Source organism: Salvelinus alpinus, chromosome 5 (genome assembly GCF_045679555.1).
Source record: "Salvelinus alpinus chromosome 5, SLU_Salpinus.1, whole genome shotgun sequence".
NCBI classification, from domain to species: domain Eukaryota; kingdom Metazoa; phylum Chordata; class Actinopteri; order Salmoniformes; family Salmonidae; genus Salvelinus; species Salvelinus alpinus.
The window spans coordinates 63718631-63728598 of record NC_092090.1 but is presented as its reverse complement, the minus strand read 5'-3'; the positions used below and the strand labels follow the sequence as shown (position 1 = coordinate 63728598).

General features: G+C 48.0%; 1 protein-coding gene across 4 annotated transcripts in view; it reads right to left on the bottom strand.

The window, feature by feature from the left end:
- LOC139576483 (dedicator of cytokinesis protein 8-like) overlaps window positions 1-9968 on the bottom strand; it is an 84075-nt gene that overhangs the window by 27618 nt on the left and 46489 nt on the right. For 3 of the 4 annotated variants that reach the window (XM_071402645.1, XM_071402643.1, XM_071402646.1), the window contains 13 exons: window positions 7535-7652; window positions 7371-7441; window positions 7123-7261; window positions 6451-6552; window positions 6104-6199; window positions 5784-6018; window positions 5416-5580; window positions 2742-2917; window positions 2404-2499; window positions 1619-1714; window positions 1371-1520; window positions 1068-1181; window positions 687-842 (listed from right to left, as the gene is read on the bottom strand). In XM_071402645.1, the coding sequence (XP_071258746.1) occupies window positions 687-842; window positions 1068-1181; window positions 1371-1520; window positions 1619-1714; window positions 2404-2499; window positions 2742-2917; window positions 5416-5580; window positions 5784-6018; window positions 6104-6199; window positions 6451-6552; window positions 7123-7261; window positions 7371-7441; window positions 7535-7652 (1714 nt within the window). The remainder of the gene's footprint in view (window positions 1-686; window positions 843-1067; window positions 1182-1370; window positions 1521-1618; window positions 1715-2403; window positions 2500-2741; window positions 2918-5415; window positions 5581-5783; window positions 6019-6103; window positions 6200-6450; window positions 6553-7122; window positions 7262-7370; window positions 7442-7534; window positions 7653-9968) is intronic. The other variant, XM_071402644.1, reaches the window with a different exon arrangement.

Genomic DNA, 9968 nt, shown 5'->3' with positions numbered 1-9968 from the left:
CGAGAGAGAGAGAGACGGGGGAAGAGCGAGAGAGAGAGAGACGGGGGAAGAGCGAGAGAGAGAGAGACGGGGGAAGAGCGAGAGAGAGAGAGACGGGGGAAGAGCGAGAGAGAGAGAGACGGGGAGAGCGAGAGAGAGAGAGACGGGGGAGAGAGAGAGAGAGACGGGGGAAGAGCGAGAGAGAGAGACGGGGGAAGAGCGAGAGAGAGAGACGGGGGAAGAGAGAGAGAGGGAGAGAGAGAGAGAGACGGGGGAAGAGAGAGAGAGAGACGGGGGAAGAGAGAGAGAGAGAGACGGGGGAAGAGAGAGAGAGAGAGACGGGGGAAGAGAGAGAGAGAGAGACGGGGAAGAGACAGAGAGAGAGACGGGGAAGAGCGAGAGAGAGAGACGGGGAAGAGAGAGATACAGGGGAAGAGCGAGAGAGAGAGACGGGGGAAGAGCGAGAGAGAGAGACGGGGGAAGAGCGAGAGAGAGAGACGGGGGAAGAGAGAGATGAGGGAGAGAGAGAGAGAGAGGAGAGAGAGCAAGAGGTGGGAAATGAAATGACAAGGAGAGAAAGAGCACTTCACGCAACAATACTTTCCTCAACACCCCGACTTAATAATACTCCACTACAACCTCAAATCCCAAAGCCAGGTGAGTGCAGCGGACTGGCCGATAGGATTTTGACTGACATGCAGACTGACCTGTGAGGAGATGGATGGGCATGGGGAGGCGGGTGCGGAGGCGGGACTACTGAAGTAAAGGCTGAGGTTGAGGTAGTGCTCATGACTGCACAGGATACGCAGGAACTCCAATCGTATACCGATCATGGTTGGCATGGAAATGCTCTTTGCCGACATCTGGAAATAACCAATCAGAAAGGTTACGGCAGGTCACATGGTCAAGGTCAGGTTAAGTTATTGACATGGGATATGGTCAGCGACATGGAAATAGAGTCTAGAATTGGTCACCTCCTTTGTAGTTATGCTGTAAGCAACTTCCTATAGGTAACTACCATCTTTTGTAGTGTCACTTAAAATAGGACGGTAGAATATTGTGGTTAGAAAGTGTATTGTGGTAGTGACCTGGTTGCAGTAGTTTTTGACCAGGATGAAGACGAAGCCTCGGTCCATGAGAGACAGCAGGTCATACAGGAAGAAAGCAAGGCTGATGTTGACCTTCTCTGCCTGCTCCAACTCCTAACAACAACACAAACAAATATAAAATATAATGTGGATTTTCACTTAATACCAGCCAACGGTCTCCTTAGAGACACAAGATCAAACATTATATTGTCATTTTTATTAAAATTAATATTGGAAGTGATGATTTGACGAATTGAGTCTACAAAAAGTGCAAGCGTGTATAAATGATACACTGTTATTAACCTTCTGCTGTTTGACCAGGATGGTCCCTATCTCGGCGGTGACCACAGAGACGATGGTGGTGATGTCGTCTTTGAAGCGGTCTGAGAAGCGGCTCCTGCGAGGGACGTCCTGCTTCTCCAGCTGAGACACATGCTGGGCCATGCTCTTCACCTGGACACACACACACTCATTTTTTTTGTAGTCCATGAACAACTCCATTAAGCAAAACGTGCTACGGCTATATTGTAAAATATATTGCACACACTTACCAGCAGTTCAAAGAAGAACCAGGCGTATTTGTACACGTTCTCTCTGCAGACTCCCGTGCTGACCACCATCTGTAGAGCCAACTCTTCATGGAACTGCTGTCAGAGAAACACAGAGCCTTGACGTTACTACCACCGCTAATACAGTAGTGTCTGGTGACCTATATGTAGAACACAGCGTACTCTTTATAAGAACCACATGTTACTTCTTGTAAGCTAAATACAACCTATATGTTAGCTAGCGAGACAGAGACTGAGCCAGGCACATTGTAGCTGGTGGCTACACAAACCAGAGCTAGCCAATCCACAGTGACCCCAGCCAGGGAAATCAGATACACCGTTTCAAGGGAAGGGTCTGGTCTTACTTGCACATGGCTAACAACACAAGAACAGCGTCTCAAAGTGATTTAATTTTGAAGCACACACACACACACAATTTGATGTCTGTTAAGTCTGAGACTGTGTAGAACCTCAGGTCAACGTCATGTTCAGCTTCTATATCACATGCCAGTGTAGTTGACTCCGCAACCACCAATATACACATCACACTATATGGAAGATTTTACTGGCTACTACGTAACATCCCACCGAGATGTATAAATCGCATTCTACTCAGAATGCAAATGGGGATGTTATTGTCAGTGTTGAGCCATTATGAAAGACACAGTAGTTTACGTGTTAGTATATGCTCTGGCCTTCTCAGTATAACACTGCCCTCCACTGGTGACTGTTGGTATCACAGGTGTGAATAACAATTTATTACGGTGGCTCTTTCTGGTATGTGTTACCTTTCTGTTGGAGGGCCGGGTCCCGCCTGTAGACCTCTGAGGGTGGCTGCTCGAATCCACATAGGTGGACATGCGACAGCCTGGGTTGTTGTAGCCCTGCCGGAGAAGACCGCAACAACGGGGTGGTCATGAAGAACCTGAACCACACTGGACCATCTGGGTTATTGGTGCTTTAGAAACACAGAGACAGACAGACCGGCCTGCGTCCCAAATGACACCCTATTCCCTATATAGTGCACTACTTTTGACCAGGGCTCACAAGTTGCCATTTGGGACACAGGCATGGATTTGCCGGGTGTGTTACCCACTCAACCACGGCTCTGCATGTGTATCAGTACCTTAGCTGACAGGATGTTTTTGACCTCTGTGTCCTCTGCACTGTGTGGAGCAGGTATATCAGGGTTGCTGCTGCTGCGGAGCCGAGACTGCAGTAGCATGGCTCCTACTGTGGTGGCTGAGGCCCGCCCCATAGTACTGTAGCGCCCCTCAGTGGGAGGTAACAGCCCATCTGGCCCTGGACACACAGGGGAGAGCCATGTCACTGGCATGATCTACCTGGTGACACTTTGCTTTACACACTAAACCTACACACTAAACCTGCACACTAAACCTGCACACTAAACCTGCACACTGAACCTACACACTGAACCTACACACTACACCTAAACACTACACCTAAACACTGAACCTACACACTGAACCTAAATATCTACACAGGGCTGGGGAGGTTTGGAGGTGGGGAGTGGAGTGGGAGGTTTATCGGGGGGTGGGGGTGACATGGGAGAACTTGGGAAGGTTGAACACCAGGCGGGGTGCAGCGTTCTGGATTAGATGCAGTGGTTTGATGGCACCAGCGAGGAGCTCAACCAACAGCGAGTTGCAGTAGTCCAGGCGGGAGATGATAAATGCCTGGATTAGGACCGGCGCCGCTTCCTGTGTGAGGTAGGGTCGTACTCTACAGATGTTGTAGAGCATGAACCTGCAGTAGCAAGTCACTGCTTTGATGTTTGTAGAGAACGACAGGGTCACGCCAAGGTTCTTTGCATTCTGGGAGGGGGACACCATGGAGTTGTCAACTGTGATGAAGTTTTGGCAGTGCGGAGAGCCTCCGGGACACAAAGAAGAGCCGTCTCGGTTGAGTGACACGTTTTGATGCCTGACTGGTTAGGGTGAAGAAGATGGTTCTGAGAGAGATAGTGTGAGAGTCGGTCAGAGACAGCACGCTTAAGTGTTTTGGAAAGAAAAGAAGGGTCTGTAGTTGTTGACATCAGAGGGTTCGAGTGTTGGTTTCCTGAGGAGGGGAGCGATTCTGGACATTTTTAAGTCAGTGGTCTGGGATGAGGGACGTGAGAAGGTCTCCAGAGATGGTCTAGAGAAGGGAGGAGGGGATGGGGTCGAACGGGCAGGTTGTCAGGTGGCTGAACCTCACTAGTCGCAGGATTTCATCTGGAGAGAGAGGGGAGAAAGGGGTCAAAGCGTAGGGTAGTGGGACCAGTGGATTTAATAAGCTGAGTGAATGAGGAGCGGATGTCGACAATCTTCTTTTTAAAAGTGGCTGACAAAGTCATCTGCAGAGAGGGAGGAGGGGGGGTGGAGGATTAAGGAGGGAGGAGAAGGTGGAAAAGAGTTTCCTAGGGTTAGAGGCAGACGCTTGCAATCTAGTGCAATAGAAAGTGCTTTTAGCAGCAGATACAGAGGAAGAGAAGGTAGAGAGGAGGGAGTGAAAGGATAATAGGTCCTCCAGAAGTGAAGTTCTCCTCCATTGCCTCGTAATGAGTCACTCAGCCACAGAGGAGGAGGGGAGGGCCGAGCCGGCCGGGAAGAAAGGGGAAAGGAGAAAGTCATAGCATGCGTAAAGGGAGGTTAGTAGGGTCGAAGAGGCAGGAGGGAGAAGGATTTAGCAGAAGGGAGATATGATAGAAGAGGAAAAGAGTAGAGAGAGAGGTAGAGAGAGAGAGGTAGAAAGAGCGAGAGAGAGAGAGAGGTAGAGAGAGCGAGAGAGAGCGAGAGAGAGAGAGAGGAGAGAGATAGAAGATTGCGACGGTGCATGACCATCTGGGTAGGAGCTGAGTGGCTAGGGTTGGAGGAGAGGGAGACCGAAAAAGAAACAAAGTAGTGATCAGAGACCTGGAGGGAGGGTTGCCTTGAGATTAGTAGGCAAACAGCCTCTAGTGAAGAGGAGGTCAATCGTATTGCCTGCCTTGTGAGTGACAGGGGACTGCAAAAGGGTGAGGTCGAAAGAGGCAAGGATGGGAAGGAAAGAGTTGGAAATAAATTCATCGAAGGCAGACATCGGGGAGGTTGAAGTCGCCCAGTACAAAGAGCGGTGAGCCATCGTCAGGAAATGAGCTCATCAAGGTGTCAAACTCATTGAGGAACTCTAAGGGCACCTGGTGGGCGATAGACAACAACGTTAAGCTTGAGTGGACAAGTGACAGCATGGAATTCAAATGAGGAGATGGACAGGTGAGTGACGGAGAAAAGACAAAATCTCCACCGGAGAAATGAGTGGCCCCGTGCAGTGTTCTCTGGGGTGATCCATGTCTCCGTCCGGGCCAAAAAGTCTAGGGACTGAAGGGCAGCACAGGCTGAGATGAACTCGGCGTTCTTGACCGCAGCTCGGCAGTTCCAAACGGTGCCGGAGACCAGAAATTCCAAATGGGTTGTGCGCGCAGGGTACACTAAATTAGAAGGGTTGCAGCTAAGGGGTGGGGAGCGTCTGTAAAGCCTACAGGGAGAGGAGCAAACTGGGATAGAAAACACACACATAGTTGCCAAAGCTACAACAGAGCAAAATGAGATCATCTGAAAAGAACTAGGTAAAATACTATAGCAATGTATTGCCGTAATTACATAGTTACCCTTCATTTAAATTATTACCGTTTCATGTATCTTATCTGCAGTTACTGTGTTGAGTGAAGCATATTCTAGTAGTGCTCATGAGGCAAATTTCATATAAAGTGACCACTCTCTTACTCCCATCACCATGACAACGGGTCTGGTGGTACCTACCTGTGTTGAGGAGATCCCGGGGAGAGTCGGCCAGGCGGAACACCCAGTACAGGTATGTTGCTAGGAGACCGTTCCTACCCTGCTGGTCCCTGGCCAGCTCCTGGCTGTTGTGGAGACTGTTGACGATGGACACCACCGACTCAAAAGCTATCTGTGCTAGGTTGGCTAGGAAATAAATACATGCACACACACACAGTTAACACAACACAGGTCAAACACATCAGGTAAACTCTCCCACTTCCTGTCTGTCCTTCCAGTGGAGTGCCTGTCTTGCTCAAGCCGTCTGTCTGAAAGCCCAGGACAGTGACGTCCCCCTGGGTAACTGTCTGTCTGAAAGCCCTAGGTGACCTCTCCCTATATATAGGTACCTATCTGTCCAGCGATGACCATGGGCTGCATGATGAGGGTGAAGAGTTGATCTAAGACCAGGTGGAGGTAGAGGACCAGAGGTTCCAGTCTGGAGGAGGGCAGGGAGACGATGCTCAGTTTCAGCTCGTTCTCTAGCTTGTTCTCCGGAATCTTCTCTTCCCGAACCCGGAGTGGGAACGTCGCTCCGCCCTCCAGGGCGTGGCACAACGTGAAGAAACGCTCCAAGTGGTTATCCTGGGGTGGGGAAGGGGTTCAAAAATATCACTTTTTTGTTGTTGTGTGTGTGTGCATGTGTGTGCGTGTGTGTGTATAGACTCACCTGTGTGTGTACAGAGGACACAGCCTGTATCTCCAGGTTGAACACTCCTTTGTGGCCCTCCATCCACTTGACTGGAGGGACCTGAGGGGGAATTTTCTGCAGAGAGAGAAAGAGAGCGAGTTTGACATATTAACTCATTCTGAGCCTACTCACAAGCCTTGCGCTTCAACAAAAAATATATATAATCTGTATGGCCATATAAACCCAATCAATAAATCAGTAAATCAATCAATAAATGGCAAATAAGTATCTTCTATCCACAAGGGGGAGCCACTCCTCACATTTTACTGATATTTTTTTTGTTGAACTGTTGTCTGGAGAATTGAAATGGACAAATTAATGGTTACCTCAGGTGAGTGCAGTGAGTAGTTGACAGGCAGTCTGTCCAGGGCGATGGGAAGGCAGTACTGACCAGTCTGTAATCTGTCACAACTCAGTATAGGCAGCCACTACAGTACACAGAGGGATAGACAGACCATCAGCTAGCAGCACACATTGACTATTGACAGACACTATGGACACCCACGTACAGGAGATAGACTATCTACATATCATTGAGGAGTATCACTTACCAAACATATTGTAAGTATATTGACCATACATGAACATGAATGAACTGTTGTGTGCATCGCCATGTTCAGTAGAGTAGCTGCATGTTCATGTAAGACCACGTGAAACCAGTGTGATCCAGATCAGATGAGACCAGGGACCGTAGTTATAAAGGCTGTGTTTACACAGGCAGCCTAATTCTGATCTTTTGCCAATAATTGGTCTTTTGACCAATCAGATCGGATCTTTTGCCCATAATTGGGCAAAAAGATCAGAATTGAGCTGCCTGTGTAAACGCAGCCATTACGTCTCAGAGTAGGAGTGCTGCTCTAGGATCGGTTTTGCCTTTTCGATCACAATGAACACGATTACATGGACAGAGGGGAGCTGATCCTAGATCAGCACTCCTACTCTGAGGCACTTTATGACTATAGGCCCAGGTGAGACCAGGTGTGAGGGGTCAGACTTACAGAGAATCCTATGAATGTCTCACTGGTGGCTGTCTGCTTCTGTTGACAGCTGATATGGTAGAAGGTAAACAAAAGGTGGTGTCTCTCAGTCAGCCTGGCAGGCAGAGCTATCTTCACCTCCTCATAGAAGTCTGGAGACCTGAGTCCCAGTCACACAGAGAACACAGGGAAAAAATGAAGATTATTATATTAGAAAATGTAATATGCATATCATGCAGTAGTTGTATTATTAGCATCTATCCACTTGCTTGTTATGGTACGTGACCGGAGTGTATACTTCTTGCACAAACTCTGGACCATTTGATTTTCCGAAAATGACCTAGGAGGAAAAAGAAAGCAGAGTAAAATCGATAAAACCCCCCAAGAAATGTCACAGCGACACACATTGTGTGTGTGTGTGTGTCAAACTCACAGGCAGCACACAGCTCGGATCTTCTCCACTCATAAACTGGATTTTAATGGTGATGTTCCTTGCTGAAGTCAGCCTGTTGACAAAGTTGAGCCGCTGGGGGTACACATAGAACAGGTTCCTGGAGAGAGGGACAGAGAGGGGGAGAGAGAGAGATAGAGATTGTTCACAGTACATCCTCATGGTGGAAGGGATGGTGTGGTCATTTAAGAGAGAATAATAGTTCCAGGAAAAACACTGGGGATATGCCAATTATCTCTCCTTCCTCCCACCTCTTCACTTCCCTTCACTGATTCGAAAGGAAATAACTGGTATAAGAAATATGGAAACTCCCACGAGCCCATGCCTCCTCTAATCCAATTATTTTAGATTTGTGGGAAGTAGTGAGTAAATGCACACCACCTGTGAAATGGTCTGTGCTAGGCGGGATCCTTGGGACGTCCCTACCTCATTGAAGTTGAAATTTCAAATGGTTAGGGTTAAAGTTACGATTAGGTTATGGTTAGGTTTAGGGTAGGGGTTAAGGTTAGGATTATGGTTTAGGGTAGGTCCCAAAGATCTCGAATAGCACAGACCCCTGTTAAATGCTAGTGCATTCGGTCAGGTCAGGTGGTCAGGAAAAACCCATAGGGCATGTGCAGCGCTCCCACCTCAGAGTTAAGACATCCTGAGCCTGCACATCAATACTAGACCACTAGATGGCACTCTGTGGAGCGAAGTACAAAATGCATGATATTGCACAATTACACGGCATCAAAAACAACATAACAAATGTAGTCATCTGTCCTGAGACAGGAGACACACGCTTAGGGTGTGTCCCAAATGGCACCCTATTCCCTATGTAATTCCCTACTTTTGACCACTGCTCTATGGGGAATAGGGTGCCATTTTTAGCGCAAAGAGGAGGAAGGAGTGAAGTGTTGACAGCACTCAGGTCAGACTCTTGGTAGAAGTGTTTACAACGTTGGTGGAAACTATGAGGCCTGAAGCTACGTGCTCATTGTGCTGTGGTCAGTACAATCACACCTGGAGACTGGCTGTCTAACATGTGTAAATCTCACATGAAGGGAAATGTATACATGGTGGTAAGAATGGAGACAGTGAATACACTGTTAGGGGTAGTAAGTAATGGACCAACAGTGCTTGAAGCTATACTACATGACCAAAAGTATGTGGACACCTGCTCGTCAAACATCTCATTCCAAAATCATGGGCATTGATATGGAGTTGGTCCACCCTTTGCTGCTATAACAGCCTCCACTCTTCTGGGAAGGCTTTCCACTAGATGTTGGAACATTGCTGCAGGGATTTGCTTCCATTCAGCCCCAAGAGCATTAGTGAGGTCGGGCGATTAGGCCTGGCCCGCAGTCAGCGTTCCAATTCATCCCAAAGGTGTTCGATGGGGTTGAGGTCAGGGCTCTGTGTAGGCTAGTCAAGTTCTTCCACAACGATCTTGCCAAACCATTTCTGTATGGACCTAACTTTGTGCACGGGGGCATTGTCATGCTAAAACAGGAAAGGGCCTTCCCCAAACTGTTGGAAGCACAGAATCGTCTAGAATGTCATAGTATGTTGTTGCGTTAAGATTTCCCTTCACTAGAACTAAGGAGCCCAAACCATGAAAAACAGCCCCAGACTATTATTCCTCCTCCACCAAACTTTACAGTTGGATTCATCACTCCAGAGAACAAGTTTCCACTGCTCCAGAGTCCAATTGCAGCAAGCTTTACACCACTCCAGCCAACGCTTGGCATTTCACATGGTGATCTTAGGCTTGTGTGTGGCTGCTCGGCTATGGAAACCCATTTCATGAAGCTCCCGATAAACAGTTATTGTGCTGATGTTGCTTCCAGAGGCAGTTTGGAACTCGGTATTGAGTGTTGCATCCGAGGACAGATGATTTTTACGCGCTACGTGCTTCAGCACTCGGCGGTCCCGTTCTGTGAGCTTGTGTGGCCTACCACTTCACGGCTGAGCCATTGTTGCTTCTAGACGTTTCCACTTCACAATAACAGCACTTACAGTTGACCAAGGCAGCTCTATCAGGGCAGAAATTTGACATACTGACTTGTTGGAAAGGTGGCATCCTATGACATAGGATGCCACGTTGAAAGTCACTGAGCTCTTCAGTAAGGCCATTCTACTGCCAATGTTTGGCTATGGAGATTGCATGGCTGTGTGCTCGATCTTATACACCTGTCAGCAACAGGTGTGGCTGAAACAGCCGAATCTACTAATTTGAAGGGGTGTCCACATACAGTACTTTTGTATATATAGGGTTTGTTCTTTGGTAATTACATTCTGTCTAACTCGCTAAAGGTTATATCCAGCGACAATGAAGTGATGAAATGAGCTTTGAGGAGAACATGCAGAATATGCAATATTGGAAAAGGTGTTTCAAGGCACATCTAAAAGGCATTTCCTCCTACAGAGCAGA